This window comes from Cyphomyrmex costatus, unplaced genomic scaffold (genome assembly GCF_001594065.2).
Source record: "Cyphomyrmex costatus isolate MS0001 unplaced genomic scaffold, Ccosl1.0 scaffold33, whole genome shotgun sequence".
In the NCBI taxonomy this organism is placed as follows: Eukaryota; Metazoa; Arthropoda; class Insecta; order Hymenoptera; family Formicidae; genus Cyphomyrmex; species Cyphomyrmex costatus.
Window position 1 is genome coordinate 923,826 of NW_017277450.1, and position 17,600 is coordinate 941,425.

At 37.1% G+C, this 17,600-nt stretch overlaps 1 protein-coding gene across 1 annotated transcript in view; it reads right to left on the reverse strand.

The window, feature by feature from the left end:
• mav (TGF-beta domain-containing family member maverick) overlaps window positions 1-17,600 on the reverse strand; it is a 40,700-nt gene that overhangs the window by 2,610 nt on the left and 20,490 nt on the right. The window contains exon 2 of the mRNA XM_018542283.1: window positions 12,834-12,954. Within this exon, the coding sequence (XP_018397785.1) occupies window positions 12,834-12,954 (121 nt within the window). The remainder of the gene's footprint in view (window positions 1-12,833; window positions 12,955-17,600) is intronic.

A 17,600-nucleotide genomic window follows, 5' to 3' on the forward strand; every position in this document is an offset into this window, starting at 1 on the left:
AAAAGTAGCATTACATAAATGACAGGAACTGTTGAATTCCCGACCGACCGACCGACCGACCGACGTACACTGTCACAATTTTCTCACGCGTATTTACGGATGCAGAATATGCAGATGCACGCGCTTTTCGCGACGAGCATTCTCGCCTCCGGTGGAAGATCTGCGTTATTCGCCCACGTAAATGGCAGAAGGATTTTCGCGAATCGAAACTCCGCCGGATGGATACTCGTCGCGCATAAACAAACACGGCCAGCGATCTGAGTCACGGAATGGTATTCGGCCTTCTAACAAAATCGGCCGCAGCAAGTATTGCCGATCTCATTGATCTACGAAACGATTTGAAAGTGCCACAAAAATGATTTTAGGTGAAGACTCTTGAATTTAATTTTCCTTAAACACTCGCGACGTGATGCTTGACTAAACAAAAACAATGGCTACGTTCAGCAGAAAAGTAGATTTGCAACTTTTGTAAAATTCTTTAACATGATTGCTGTTGCCTTTAGTTCCTCGCTGAACTTAAATCACTGATATAAATCAATCATATTAAAGAATTTTACAATCTTACAAATTGTAAAGCTACATTTTCTGCTGAATCCAGTCAATAAGTAATCTAATCCATTTCATTAAATATGTGATACTAAATATGCAATATTATAAGTAATTAATAGTAATAATAATTATTATAATAAATATATAAATTTATTTGTTTGTTAGATCTGTTCCGCAATATATTCTTTATTCCACTCAGCGTGTGACTTTTATTTTGTGAAGAGCGTAGCGTGTTTTGAATTTCGATTTAACGATGACGATCTGCTTCATTCTAAGAAAAAAGAAAAAGAAAATGTTGTCATCTTCTGTCCGCAATATTTTATTTCTTTTCGAGATATTGCCGGAGGAATTGGTCGCGAGCCAATCTCGTAAATATTTCCGAACGAACGCACTATTAACGAGACCGCTCAAAGGGAGGATTTAGAATTTGTAAATGGCTCGTTTCGGCAGCTGTAAAAGTCACGCTTGCAGATGAAAGAGATGAGGGTGCGAGAATTTGTGTTAGATAGATAAATTCTTTGGAGAGAAAAAAAGGAGAAACGGGTGCGAACTCTCTCTCTCCTCTCTCTCTCTCTCTCTCTCTCTGTGAGAGAGGGATAATTTCTTTAGAGGGGGAGAGAGAGAGAGAGAAAGAATCCGGTTTCGATTGCTGCAGAGTTGATATTCTCTCGCGCTTCTCTCCGTTCTTCCTTTTAACTCAATGATTAAGTCTTATTTATGGGGGCCCGCGAGGCTGTTCAGGAAAACTCTCGCGGGGCCATTAATTATCTACGAGGCATCAGCGACCACACACCGTTTTTCTTCGAGCCTGTCGCAGTGTACTCAAGTGGTTGGCGCCAGTATTACGAATGCCGCGATAATAATTACGGAGTATTTAGGTATAGAGATCTTCAAGAAAGAGATTGGACACTCCATTTAGACAACTTTTGACTGGTTGGACTATCATATATTCAGTACAGTGTGTAAAATGGAAATGTATAGAATTAGATGTATTTCATATTTAATTATAAGTGACTGATTTGTACTTTTTTGATTGAAGGGATGGAAGGTCTCGGGATACGTGCTCTGTAAAATCTTTAAAGCGGAATCTAATTCTAAAGAGTGACAAAGAATAACAATTGAGCCAGTATTGAAAAAGAGTAACTCAATTGTCGATTTTTAAGAATGAGATCTTATTATTTAGAGGAAGATTCCACTCCAAAGATTTTAAATAGTAGCGATAGCACTGCACACTTTCATCCAAAATATTTCTACAAGTTTATTATCTAATTTATTATCTGTTTTATCTAGTCGCTTAAATTTACAGCTGCAACGATTAAGATTATTATCTCGATAGTGAGGAAGGTACGAGGAATATGAAAAGGAAAAGACGGAAACAAAGAATCTGAGTGAGGACTCTATTTGTTTTATCTCGACGTGTGAAAGTGGTTAAACTTGTGGCTCTATAATTTCTTTCTTACGTAAAACTCTTTAAATAAGCCGTGAGAATAGATGATCGCTAACACGCTAAGAGATAGCTGAGAGAGTAGAAAATAATAGATTTGTTCGCGCGTTGTTTAAAATTTCCTAAAATTTTTGCCGCGCTATTTATGTTTATATAGATGAACTTTAAAAAAAAATCTCTTAATTTAATTTATTCTTTTATCTTTTTTTTACTGAAAAAATTTATTAAATTTTAGTAAATATTTATTGAGTAGTACTAATTAAATATTGGCTAAACGTAAATATACATTTATTATGTACAAAAATCATTATTTTTATTTACGTATCAATTTTTAATCAAGTAAATATTTATTTATTGCAAGTAAATGTTTAGCTTAGTACAATCCCGTATAGAAATTTTACTAATATTGGCTAATTAATCATTTATTTTGCGAATTAGAAGTATTATTAACAATACTTTTAATATTGAAAATAAATGATTAATTTATTAGTATTACATTTCTGTAAGGATATTTAAATAAATACTTATTAAACTTAGTAATTTTTTTCAGTTTAATCATTGAAACTTGAAAAGGATAAAAAATAAGTTAAACCGATCGAGCTTAAAGAAATCTGCGTTAATAGAAATAGACATTAACGATGATATAATTATGTATATAAAATATAATTATGTTTTAGAAATTGGGCGATGAGAGAGAAGGTTCCCTTCCATGCTTCGCCGCGTGTTCAGAATGCGTTACTGATTAGCGTTCTTATTTATGAGACGTCGTACATACACATATATAAGAAAAGAGACAAAGAGGGAGACTGGCGTCTCCCCGCAGAGAAAATTCGTGACATCGAGCGATTTTCAGAGTCTCGACACATTTCTTGGTTATCACGTTCCCCGTATAATTTATCTGTCTGACGACAGGCCAACGCACCACGTCGTTTCATGTTCGGTAGAATCGTACGTTTTCGAGTTTTCTCTTCTTTCTGTCTCTCTCTCTCTCTCTCTCTCTCTCTCTCTCTCTCTCTCTCTCTCTCTTTTTCTGTTTGTTTCTCATGGCGCCATGGGATCCTCTGCTTTTAGAGCAAGAGCAATACTTAATCCTTCGTCCACCGAGTGTATTTCTGCAAATAGACCTACGCCTATTTCTCGCAGGTTTCTTCGCGTGATTGGATGAAAAATAGGATCTTGTAAACGTTTGATATATACATGCGGAGTATCCGCAGAAAACCGCCGGATGTTCTCTCGCTACAGATTCTTCTGCCAACTTGCGGTCGATGTTCCCCTCGCGAAAAAGTAGAGCAAAATCATACATAAAATACACTTTTACATAATTTTGTATCCTTATGTCTATATTTACATTTAACACAAATCAAAATTCTATACAATGAAATTCATATAAAATTCTATAATAATTGTAGTCCTGTCGTCATTCTAAAATTAATTTTTAAAGACATCTCTTTAATTTCAGTCGTCGATTCTATAATAAATCAAACAGGAATTACTGCATATATTCACGAGAGCATCGTACATAAAATACATAATTATGCAAAAGATCTTTTTTTTAATAAATAATAATTGAATTATAAGCTATATATCTGTATGCACTGAGAAAAAGTATTAAATTTTAATAAATATTTATAATTAGCATAAAAATCATTATTTTTACTTATCTATTGTATCATTTTTTATTTAGTACATATTTATTTTCTGTATCTTATTTACATATTGTACATGTTAAGTTAATATACAATCTCTCTCTATTAAAAAAATATTTATTAAAATTTAGTAGGTATTTTCTCAGCGTATAAATAGGTAATTAATTATACAGACATACATTATTTGGGGAATCAAGTGCAGGTCTCTGATTAATGTAAAATTAATTTATGATGGCTCCGTGTTGCGTGTCGATCGACGAACCGAGTTTCTCGAATCGATCGATCAATCGTTCCGGTTCTTCCGAGAGACGTTTCCCAGCGATCACGTTCGTCGAATAACGGCGTACGTGCATCCCGCGCGTTTCGGTGAAATCGTTTGTTTTTTCGAGCTGCGGCGCAACGAAAGATCTACTTTTAGAGAGGGACGATAGATACTTTTAGAGTTGCGTTTGATGCATGTCGCGCGAATGGCGAGGTGGCACGGTTTCTTCGATCGCGAGAGCGAACATCACGCGATCGTGCCAACTGCTCATCCGCTAATTACATGTAAACACCTACGAGCGATACGAATTCCGAGTTGTTTTTCTTTATCAATTACTCGCTCATAAACGCAACATTGCATTTATTTTTAATTTTCTATAATGGTAATGTCATTTAAAGATTTGCAATGCTGTTTACACTTTGTGACTAAACAATTCAATTAATAAAAATGAATTGATGGAGTAGATTTGGTTATTTTTTTTATCATATTTTAAAATAAAATGATACATTTCGACATTTAAAGACAATAAAATCATTTAATTCAAAGAACAGTGACAATTTATAAAAATAATTCACAATAAATTTATAAAAATAATTCAAAATAATTCAAAATTAGGTATAAAAAATTTGATATTATAATCTTACAATCACTCATCGTGACGTTGGATTTACTTTTATTTCTTATTTTCCGCAGTTTTCATTTGTCTATATTGAAATGAATTACGGGAATTTCTCGTGCACCTATCTGATTGCCAGATGAAAGATCAAAATCGTATTTATCGTTTACTCCATTACTATTACAATACTTGTTAACTTTCCCGCGATCAGGAATTTCAGGCGCGCGAAAAGCGATTATAAATACCGAAAGCGCAAATACAAGACAAAAGATACGTGAATACAAAGCTCCCATTTCGTGAAAGATTCCTTAGGAAATGGATTTCTATATCCGAGGGATTGCGCGTCTTCTCAAGAATCAATTTTGGGAGCACCTGAGGAATGGAATGCCGCAGATGCGGCCGTAGACAACTGGCGGAGACTATAGATCTCTTCCTCTTAGTTTTCTTTTTTAAAAATATTTATAGCAAAGTGTTATATATTCTAAATATTTTTAAAATGCTCTCTTAATCACAATTCTAATTTTAATCTAATATAAAAAAACGGCTCTGTAATAAATAAAAATTTTTAATTATATAATGAGAACAGGGGGGGGGCTATTTCAGCCTAACAAATTGTCGTGTGCTATTATTATATTTTTAATTGGTACTGATATAAACAATTTCAAACACACACAATTTTAATATACCAAAAATATTTTTTAATTTAAAAAATTTCTAGATATAAGAAATTATAGATTCTATTATTATTTTTTTTTTTATGTAAATGTATTTTTAAATAAAGCGTTTTATAAATTATACATTTTATAATACTTTTTCAATATATAATAATAATTTAAATAATATAACATGATATTCTATCTTTTCATATTTAATATTAAAAAAAGATTTTGTTTGTGGCGCGTTTTAAGTTATTAACCTTCTTTGAAAAAGAATCCCACATAAATCATATGGAATAATTTGACTTTGGTCAAATTAGCTAAAACTGTGATATTTTATAGATTACGAGATTCTGAAGTTTCCTTAAGTAAAATCGTAAAAATTTGATAGAGATTTTACTTTTAGCATCATTTGAAAATTGCCATCTTGGGTCTAATTGGACTAATTGGGCTAATTGGATCCAAAGTATTTTTATCTACTAAACTATTAATTTTCTTGGTAACACTACTTTAATACTTGTATGCACAAAATAATGAGGTAAATCAATTGGTATAAAGACAATACATAGTTTCAAAAAAATTATGCAATTTGCGTATTTACAAACTACATCTTTTTAAAAGTAACTACAGTATTATATTGGGTTGGGGAAAAAGTCCTTTTACATATATTTGATTCTCCGTATTTTACATATATTTGTTTTTTTAATTGCGGTATGATGATTTTAAACGGAGTTATGAGAAATCAAAGTCAGAAATATATTTCCTTTATTTAACTCGCGAATAACTTAGAAACAAAAAAATCGTAGGAATTAACGATTTTGTATGAAAAGCTTCAAGCTTTCACGACAGACAGTTGAAAATTTTTGCAAATTTTTTTTGGACACGTAAGAGATGTACAAAGTGAATAAAAATTTTTCATTTTTTTCAGTTCGTTGCTTTTATATTTAAAAATTACCAAACTCACAGAAACTCAAAAAATATAGTAACCTTTCGAAAGTAGAGATTTTAAGTTTGAAAATTCCTTTTTTTAAATTTAAATTTTGTTTATTTTTAACGAAGATATTATAAAATAAAGTTCCTTTTATATATATATATATATATATATGTAGAGACTTTTTCCTCAACTCAATATATTTTCTTTACATCCCCTATTGATTTATCTCATTATGTCTGAGCGTAAAAGTATTATTGTATAGTAAAAAAATGAATAGTTTAACAGATAGGGATACTTTGCAATCCAATTAGACCCAACTTTCAAATAGTGTTACAGCAAAATCTGTTCATTTTTTATAATTTTGTCTAAGAAAATTTTATTGAGCAGCATCTCATAATTTGTAAAATATATAGTTTTAGTCAGTTTGACCAAAGCCATTGTTCGGTATAATTTGTGTGGAGTCCTTTCTGGATCCGCTGAAGCGATGGACGCGCATCCAGCAACATGTCGATTCATTCAATCGACCTCGGTCTCAGCGATGAATCGCGACAGATACGACCGAAAACAGACGGTCCCGTTTGGCGGTTGACCAGGTATTGGCGCAAAATAACCGGCCGATAAAGCGCCTAGGAATCCACGGAATCCGGACCATTTCTGCCGTAACGATTCGAGGTGAGGGCGGGCGTGTTTTGCCCCGCGCGCGTATATGGCACCCTCGTCACCCGATGAGAATTCGAATGTGACGGCGGAGAGAGAATCGCGAGGCGATATTACCCCAAATAACATCTGCACGCGCACATATGCGGCCGTCAATCGCGCCGGTCGGCGTGCCGTGCTTATTATTAGGCTGTATCACACGATGGCACGCTCCGAAAATAAACCGCCGCGTGCCGCGATTTACGCGCAGGTGACCCTCCGTGGACGCGGAACTTCTCCGAAATCGCGCCCTCTCCGGAACTGAGAATGTATCAACAGCGTCGTTAAAAGGCGAGTTAACTTCAGATGCGCATGCCAAACACGAGACACGTAATCGAGAAACGATTCGGATTGAAGTCCCGATCGAAATGTTGGACTTTTCAAGCTAGAGTCGAAGACGTGAATGTCTCCTGCTTGTTCCCGGGAAGGAACTCTCGAATAACAAAGATCTCATTTCTTTGATCCCGTTTAGTGATGCCGAATAGGGCTGGTGAACTTGCTTCGAAGATTTCGACATTTCAACTTCAAAGCTTCGACGTTAAAGCTCGAAGTTTCGAGGATCGAAACTTTGAAGAATCGAAATTACACAATTGTTAATTTAATAATAATATATCAGAGACAGGATTGCTTATATATAAATAATTAAATAAAAGAGGTGCCAATTAAAGTTAGATGTTGGAAGCAATTAAAAGTATCAGGTTTCGAGATAATAAATCAAAGAACAGAATTAAAATTTTGTTTGGAAAACCAAACGTAGTTAATAAAGTATAAAATAATTTATTAATGTAAAACAGTTAGCAGAGATTTTGTTTATATTACAGTTGACTCGAACATTTTATATTTTGGCACATTAATTCTCTTGGCTATCTCCATATTACGGAGATAACTTGGGATTCTAATTTAATTAACATAAATTAGACCAGGCGAAAAAGGTGCCATTTTAATCAATGCCACACGTTAATGTGACGCTTAAAAATAAACTAAGCGATGATACGGCGTGTATTTTGGAACTAGAAAATCCGGAATTAGCCCAATCGATCTGACATGCCATAATACTCTGAAGAATAACCGACGGCATCTGCATTTCTCGGTGCCCCACATTTAACCAGCGCTACTCTTCATAGAATCATCGAAACCATTGACATTTTGGAGGTCACGCTTCTAGAGCATGACCGATAACGGAAAATAACAGCGAGATCCTCTCACGACTTGTTGACAACTTCGAGGATTCGAAGCTTTGAAAGAATTCGAATTTTCGAAATAAATAACTTCGAATCTTTGTAAATGCTTTCAAAGTTTGTAAAAACTTCGAAAACCTTGAAGCTAGAGGCTTCGAAACACTTAAACTTTGAAAGTTCGAAAGTTCAGAATCAGCTTCGAATCTTCGTAGTTTTCAAAAGTAACAGGCCAGAGAGAGTTTCTCCCGACTATCTTTCGTTATCAATGATGTTTTAGTTCTAAAAGCTTCAAAAACTTCGAGAACTGTAAATTAACTTTTAACAGCCGAGGTAACAACCCTACTCGTAACCATATAAATTTGAAATTCCCGGAGACGAATTCAAGTTCTAGTCTATAATCTCACTCCTCCTGTATTCTCCTTCATTAGCTATTTTTAGGTATTACTCGGACTAATTAAGCTGCGATTAATAAGTACTCAGCGGGACACAATTACCCCGGGGTAATTAAAATGATCTTTTAAAAAGAAATAAAAAAGCTAAGAGTATCTATATGTTTCTCGAAAAAACTGTTTTTTAACAAAATTAAAAGTAAACTCCAAGTGGTAGATCTTTTTACAGAGGGTCTTTCTATACCAACCCAAGTAATAGCAGTAAGTACTCGAAAGTACACGGGGGGTGAAATTATAAATTCAGAGCAACGGTGGTTCAAGAGGTGATAGGGATGGGATAGAAGAGGGCTGAAGGGGGGGGGGGTTCCGCTGCTTCATGATCTCTCACATATCGGCATATCCTCGCAACGACGTCTCGCGGATAAAGCAAGGTAGACTACTTCTTGTGGGAACTACTTCTTGCAGTGTGTTTCTGCCACGGCGATTCGTTCTTATTGCATTCGGGAACTCGTCGTTCGGCATTCCGCCGCGGTCGGAATTTCTATTTCATAATAACAGCCGTGCACACACGACGGGGCCCATCGTGCGCGCACTCCGGGGAGAGGCCAGCTATCAAGAGAGACCATTCCTCTCCTCCTCCTCCTCCTCCTCCTCCTCCGCCTCCTGCTCTTCTTCTGCTTTACGCACCTCTATAGCTGGTGTATAGACAAGTACCCACTTCAGACTGGTTTCGACTCGACTGAGACGGACTCGAGCCCACTCGCGGCGTGCTAGGTACGTGTTATGCGGGCCGGCGTAAAACCGCGCGCACACCGCGGTGGTCGCCAGCCATCCCGTCCCGTCCCGTTTTCAACCAGATGCGTGCCGACTTTTATCTCTTTGACCCACTATTTTCAGGGCGGCTGTAATTGAGCGGAGTCGCGCGCCGACGAGCCGCCGCTTGTGGGATTCATTAGCGGGATCCACGTCTTAATTTGTCGACGCGACGAAAGGCGCGGACGGACCAGCGCATCTCGGATTTCGCGAATCTGGCACGGTGAAAATAATTATCCTTATAGAAAAAAAAAGTTGTATACTATTCGTTGTAATTTTTTTCAGTTTTTTTCACTAATTCAATAGTATTTCTCCACAAGAGTGGAACGACCGACTGAGCAATCACTTTTTAAAATTAATATGGATATATCGAAGACGCACACAAAATTAATTTAACCGAGACTTGAGCAAATTATTTCTAAAGTTAAATTTCAAGATTAATTTAATTGATCACCACGCTGCATCATGTCATTAATTTGCTTCTACGATTATTATTAATTTTACCATAAATTTAGATAATTAACATGGAAAATTGCTTGGTCCCAATAATTGAGTATTATTAATGTATAATTTATTATTACACAAAAAAATATATACTGCATTTAACTCTCCATCGGTATGTTGGACTTTAAGGGCAATTTTTTAATATTCTTCAAAAATGAATAAATATTTGAGTACATGACGAGTTAATTAAATGAATTTTTTATTTGTAAAGAGTATATTTTAAGACTGTTATCAAGAAAATTCTTTTTAAAGATAACCTCTCAAAGAAAAAAAGTAAACTTATTTATAATAACAATCATTTTTCTTATCAGGAAAATATTTTTTGTGTGTATCAATAGCTTGGAAAATAAGATTTCTCTGTTCCTTAATTTCGTAAATATATAGTTCTTAAAATGTACCTATCATATCACGAAATTGGTCTCGAATAAGTAACTTATAAATCGCGTGTAAATAAAAACGAAATAATACATAAATAATGCATGTGATTGCAAACGTAATGTATTACCAAGCCCCATTACTGTCATCCCAAGCAAAACAACAAGACACAATGACGTCAAAATGAATCATTGTGATTACTGAGTGAAAAGTGACTTCTATATCCTTTTGGAGCCATTTTGACGTCACTTTTATGTTATAATGACTTGTGTTCTCTGCGACTTTAGTTTGGCCAGTTTGATTTTGGGGTCGTCAGCCTTACAGCATTTTAATGAATGTTACACATCCTATCGGCCACCTCGATTGCGAGACGTCGTCGAGCCCGACGACAGTTCCTTTCAACGCATTATTAAACTATAACCGTTCGCTCTTCGCGAAGTCGGCGAAGTATTTTTCCTCTCTCAGCCGCGCGCCGCGAGAGAAATTAGGTGGACGGCCAATAATAGCGTGCGTATATTTTCCCAGTATCCTTGAAGAAACACGCTTTTAGATCTCGCTTCCGGCAAACTTCTTTTTCCTCCTGCCGCGAGGGATCCCCCGTCGCGAGCGCGCGCGCACGATTGATCGATTACGTTCCGATCGCGATGGCGAATTCCACGCAGCAATTCAAGCCTTATAGTTGTCCAAACGTCCCGTTCGCTATAAGGCTGGAGCACAGAACTTTGCATAACGCATAATGCATAAAGCATAGGCAAATCAATCAATCAGAGTTTTTTTATTTCATGAAAAGAAAGGAAATGAAGGACTTTTAGTTCATTTTCTTATAAATGTATTATGCGTTATGCAAGACTCTTATGCTGCGCCTATACATGGACGTACCCAAGGAACACCGCACTGAGTCAAGAGAAAGTCAAAATGACTTTACATTGGCGTCATGTAAATCAAAAAGATGATTTTTTTATTACAAAATTTGACTGTTTATTGACATTAAGAATCAAAATAAAGTCATTATGTGTTCTCTTGGGCTTGGAGCGTATTTTAGATATCTATAAACATAAACGGGACTTTTCAGAACATGTTTCGGATGTCTAAAGATGTCGAGTGTCGCGTGGAATACGCTATTCGCTTTCGCGAAATCGTACCTCTCGAACGCGACGGCGAATGCAAAACGAGACGAGACTCGCGGAAAAATTTCTCGCGACGAGTTCGTCGACTCGAGAAAAGTAAATACATCGGCGCGCCGTGGCGCCTCTCGTTACTGCTCTCGCATCGCGGCAAGATGTCCCGTTTCTGCACGGCCGTTTTTCTTCCCCGAGACGCGACTTTTATTGCCCATCCTTCGAACGATCGATCGCTGAGAGGCCGACGTCGTGAAACCGAAACGCGCCGCGCCACGCCGGCCGTGCCGAGACTTGAATGCGCTCCGCCGAGTCGTGATGACGTATCGACAGGCCGCGGTGGAAAACTGCATCGTTGCACCTTCCTCTACTGTCCCGCTCCCCGCCGCCTGCAACCCCGTTTTCCGCATTTGTTTTTGTTGGATACGTAGAGTGTGTGCGCGGAGAAGGTTTTTCGCTCGCATGCAACCGGCATCTCAGTGCAGACCTAATTCGTGGAAGAAGCAGAATTCCAACTAAGACTCTGAGATTAATTTAATTCTAAAATTAAAATTAGATCGATTAGATCAGCGATTGCATATCTATTCGATTGTTTTTTCTTATAGAACGCACATCTCGGAGAGATCATACGTGATTACAAGAAACAATTCTCGGTCGCGCAATTCTTCGTAATTTACAGTCACTAGAGAATCACTCTTTATCATGTATTTTTACATCTGTTTAATTTGTTAAATGATCGCAGCAATTATTCGAATAATAAATGGCAATACAGTTAAAAATCTCGTTAAAACATTTCGTACTTGTGTCAAAACCGGTTTCTGTTAAATTTTTATGTTTTTATATACTCAAGTAGTAATTTAAGATAAATGGGAATATGTTATTTAAATATTTTGTATAAAATTAATATATAACATTTTTTATAATTAATGTTGAAATAATTTATGAGTAAATAAATAAACATATTAATAATAAAGTTTTAAAAAAGTAAATTCTAAAATGAATAAATAAAAATAAACTAATATATATTATAAATGTTAACTTTACTGAAGAAACACGCTTCCAAAAAATTTGCTTTCAAATTGTGTAAAGTGTTACATTTTTTTATGTTAATTTTTATATGTTTATTTTGTAATAAATTAACAGAAAAACTTACGTGGACCGTTTGGGATATATCAAATGTATTAAATGTAACATATGAATGTTCCAATTATATAGAATTATTATTCTATTAACATAAACATTCCCAAATAACAAATTGATGTTATTCATTATTATTTCTGCCGTCAAAATGACATTTATGACAATATTTTTATGTCAAAATAACGACAATATGCTTACTATCTGGGTACGTATCCCAAACAATTCATTCAATAAAAGATGAATAAAAAGTAATACAAACATTACGAAAAAATTAACTTAAAAAATAACATTCGACAGAATTTGGAAACAAACTTTGGAAGCATACTTCTTCATAAAATTAATATTTATAATATGCTAAATTAACATTACATTCATTATTATTTATTCATTGTAGAACGGGTTCGTAGAAAATAGGAATATATGCGCCGCATAAATAATCTCCGTTTCCGCGAAAGTTGCGACGAATCCGACTTCCAGCAGGATTTGACGGTAGGAGAGTTCAGATGATCTTACCAGCAGCCTGGAATACATGGAGGTCCCGTCGCGTTCTAAACTTCTGTCCATCGTGCGACAGCTGCACTTGTTTCAGGTACTCTCTGTGCGCTCTCTCGTACTCGGCCTGGCTCACGTTCGCCTGGAAACAAAATGCCATAATGGCTTCCTTAAAGCCTCATCATCGGCTCAGAAACGGTCGCTTACGTAACGTTGCGTGTATAATAGCGACGGGACAATTACAACGCACATATACGGCGCGAATAAAGAGTAACTACCGGAAGCGCGTTCTTGCTTCTTGGAACTTTTACGGATAGAAATTTATAAATGTGTCTCTCTCTGCGCTCGTTCGGCGTCTACTTATTACGAACGCTGCGTACATAATGCTGACGATGATCTTTTTAAATGTCAACGATATCAAAAATATAAGTTGAAAATTGATGTGTCCATAAAATGAAAATTTTTTAAATAATTTTGCATTATCAAAATAATTATATAGAACTCAAACTGGTTGTTGAAACGTCAAAACTTTTTGCAGCATTACTCATCGTACTTGAGATTCCTATGTAATTATTTTGATAAACCAATAAAATTATTTTTAAGTCTGTATCTAGCTAAATTTTTTAGACACTTCAACAAAATAGAAAACTATGCTTTTCAGAATTTATTAAAATTTTGAAATGTTACAAATCTTTTAAAATATATGACGCAAAATAAAACATGTATTTAAGCGTAAAGAAAACGCGCGAAATAACGTCATAATCTTTCAAAAATAACATTCATTTAAGTTTCTCACAAAAGATTCTTACTTGTCGAGAAAAAGCTACTAAATTCATCTCGTAGAATTCAAAGATGCGAAATAATGTTAATAATAAGAACATCGTTGTGGCCCGTCGCGATTGCCATCCGAGATCTCGATCAACTCTCTTTCGAGTGGCGCTTCACGAGGTCGTCTGAACTCGCCAAGTTAACTTTCGGTCCGTTTAATTGATTCCTCTGTTACGTCCGGCGAAGTCAATTCGAGAACGATAATTACTTCGCGGACGTGAATCGAAATTATCTAATTTTCTGGGGTCACGACGTCGCAACCATGCTTCTTTCTCGACCCAAATAAGTGACGACCCTTTTCTCGCCTTCCCGCGTTTCCGCGTCTCCCCCCCCCCCCCCCCCCCCCCCCCCCCCCCCCCCCCCCCCCCCCCCCCCCCCCCCCCCCCCCCCCCCCCCCCCCCCCCCCCCCTCCTGAAATCTCACCCTGTCCCTTTTCTCACCGTTCCACTCTTCGCGTTTTTCTAGTTGTATCTCTCGTCTTACCCCGATTCTTTCCCCGCTGCCATCGCCCTCCTACCGTTTTCTCGGTCGACTTCCTCGAACCCATTCCCGGCTACTGTTTCAAGGCGATGAAACAACCGGCGTGCGCCCTTTTCCCTCCCCGCCGCCGCGGTGAGAAAGACCAGACGACGACGAGCCGGCGTTCGCAAAATTAGCTCGTTGAGGCCGCGACCACCGGCGCGGCTCAGCAGACGGAAGATAATGGACCACTAGAAAGGTGTGAGAACTCTCGTCCGTCGAGTTCAGAGTCCCGGTTCTACAGTAGGAAACTATCTATCTTATGAAGGGCGATATTATTATATTAATAAGAATTTATCATTAAGAACTCCAATTTATCTTCTGCAATATGTGCACGTTGTGTTTTTACTACAATTTTTTAATTAAAGACTTATGCAATTAAAACGTTATTCTTTGCATAGAAGTAATTATGCTAATATCAAGTCATAATATCATTTGACGATTCTAGATTCGGAAAGAGATAATATCCAGCTGGATAATATATGTACGCACTCACATAGAGCTAGATGTAATTAGACTGATTATGAGTCAAGAAAAGTCATTTTGATCAGAGAGAAAATATATTGAAAAATAATCATATCGAACCTTTGTTCTTTATGATTATATTATATACGAGTCATAAGAAAACATTTTCTAAAAATTGATATATTTTTGGGATTACTTATTTAAATATTCGCACCAATATATCTTTTAACAATAATTCTCTAAATAAAGTGTTTCCGAACTTCATGTGATCTTATAGACATAGAGTGTATGTTATAATAAATTAGATTCCAACATAAAATCTTATGTCCATGCTAGAAGTTGCCCGAAATCTCGGATAATGCGATTATTGGTCACATCCTTTCTTCATTATTTCTCTTAATTGATTTATTCTTGTCGATCTAATAATACGAATTATAATTACATGTAATGCGGAATCACTTCCTTGTGTGCATAAAATTGTTCTCGGCTACATACGTGATCTAATCGTTACGTTATCGTGGAATCTCCAAGACGAAACGTATCTCGGTCGCTGCACCAAGCCGCAGGACTGCGTTGTCGTCGTCGGTGCAGCGTGCGGCACGCAGCGGCAGCCGGAAGTGGCGCCGTCGAAGCGAGCAGGGGACGACACGGCGCGCGCGTGTGATGAATCATCGTGCGATTCGCGAAGAGACGCGTCGCGACTTGACGCCTCCGCAGTACCTTTTTACAGTCACTTAACCGCTTAAGAATCGCTTAACTGTTCGCTCGGCCCGGTTCCGGTCGCGGGATTGGCGCGCGAAAACAAATTTATGGACCGCCGCGCCGCGATCCTGCATCGCGCGTGGACGAACGCGGGCCGAGAATTACGCCGTGATCGAGCGAATGAATCACGAGAGCCTCCAGGAAACAGCGAGGCCTCCTCCTCAACGACCTTAATTTTTTCAATTATTACAAATCGCCAAATTAATTTCCGCCAATGCAACGCGAATGTTCTCGTCACTTGCTTAGGGCACACGCAGAAGCAAAGTTATTCCTATAAATCGCTATCGATCTCTCGTATTGTATGCTAATGTCGCGACCACCGAAGAACGTGTCTTGAAATATTAATCACGTCGAAAGAAAGAGATAGATAAATCATTTGTTACCGTTCCAGGGCAAGCTCTTTAAAAATAAGCACTGAGAGAGAGAAAAGGTTTGTATAATTATCATCATTTAATTATATAATTTACAGTCATTTTTGTTTAACAACTTATAGTTAGTTTAACCATGCAAATATAGTCAATTTTGTGAATTAATAATAAGCACACATACTGCTTAAATATCTTTAGCTTTAGTTTAATTTAACTATAATTTTTTATTGAGTAAATATTTCTTTACTGTAAGTAAATGTTTACGTAGTATTCAAACAAATACATTAAGATTTAGTCATTTCTTTCAGTACCTATATAATTACACAAAATACAACGGCAATTTACACGCGTCACACTCGTCATATTAAATTGAGTTCCTTTTAAATCTTGCCGTTTCTCTTCGGCAACACGTGACACGCATAAATCTGTCACGGTCCGGCGTCACGTCGCGTCGCGTCGATACTTTGCCACAAAGTTTTATGCTGATATTAACGCCCACGTGGGGACCTGTCACGGCTGTCATCAACGTGATGTCCACGACGATTAGAGAAATCATCTGTGACTAGTGATATATCGTTTCTTTACCGCGGTAAAGTTCGAAATCGCACGCCTCGCAGTCCACACGATGGACGTCGTGTCGTGGGAACGTGGGAGTCGCGCGATCCGTCCTGTTATAAATAATGATAATAAATAAGACATTCGCGGGGCCACGAGTGTAGAAAGCGCATTCTTGCAATCGTCTGGCTATATTTTAGACGAGAAATGTCTGCTTTAGCTTGAATTATTTGCGATAAATCCATGGGGAATAATTTAGCCTATCGTTGTTTTTTTTAAATATCCGATATTAGATATTAAAATAAATTAATAAGGCTCGCTCAAGAAATTTTCCCTTTCAATCGTTTGTGTGTGTGTGTGTGTGTGTATAATCACTACTGCCACTAGTATATACATATATATCTTAAAATTATTTCAATCAAGAGGAAGATAGATTATAAATTACGCGATCATTACGCGAACGTGCAAAAATTATATTTATCCGCTACGAGTGCAATTTGCAGTATTATATTGCAAATGTCCGCGTGTTAACGTTAATGGGTACGCTATAATGTTAATAGACCCTCAGCGGCCCTCCGACGTTGTGCAACGTTATATCAATGCTGTTTCTCACGTTTATGCAAAAGTACGAAGTGTCTGCAACGTGATGGCAGCCAGAAGAGGAAAAGATCATCTGAACAACTAAAATCGGGATATAAAGACATCTTTAAAATGTCTTTTGACGTCTTGAAGATATCTTATCGTTCATTTGCTACAATAGTAAAATTCAGAAATTATCATTTTTTAATTGTTTACAGAAAAACAAAAAAAAATACTGTATAATACTAGTCTTCCGAGGTGAGACCTCGTATGCGCATCTTCAATCATTCTAATGAATAACCAATGGAACGTCTTCCATTAAATAACGGGGGCAGTCAATTGATCCTCTTGAATACGCATGTATTCGTCCGTGAATTATGCGAATCCGCGAGAGAATCCTCAAAGATACGCGATTCGTTATGTGGAATGCATGCATTGTGCAACATCGCGGGGAGGAGGAGAGGCTCTCTTTTCTATCGCGTCCCGAGAGAGATACGCTTTGACATTCGAATATTGTTTATTTATTCATTTATTTTGCCACGTGCGCGAGATAAACCCGTGTCCCGCGCGAGACTCTGCGTCTCTCTACGGGCGCTGTCCTTCGGTCTGAAGGCAGGAGCCAGGAGCGCAGGTCTTAATTTTGTGCAACAAGTATGTCCCGGATGTCTTCAATTGCCGGGGCCTTCCGATTGGCGTATACGGCCAATGACAG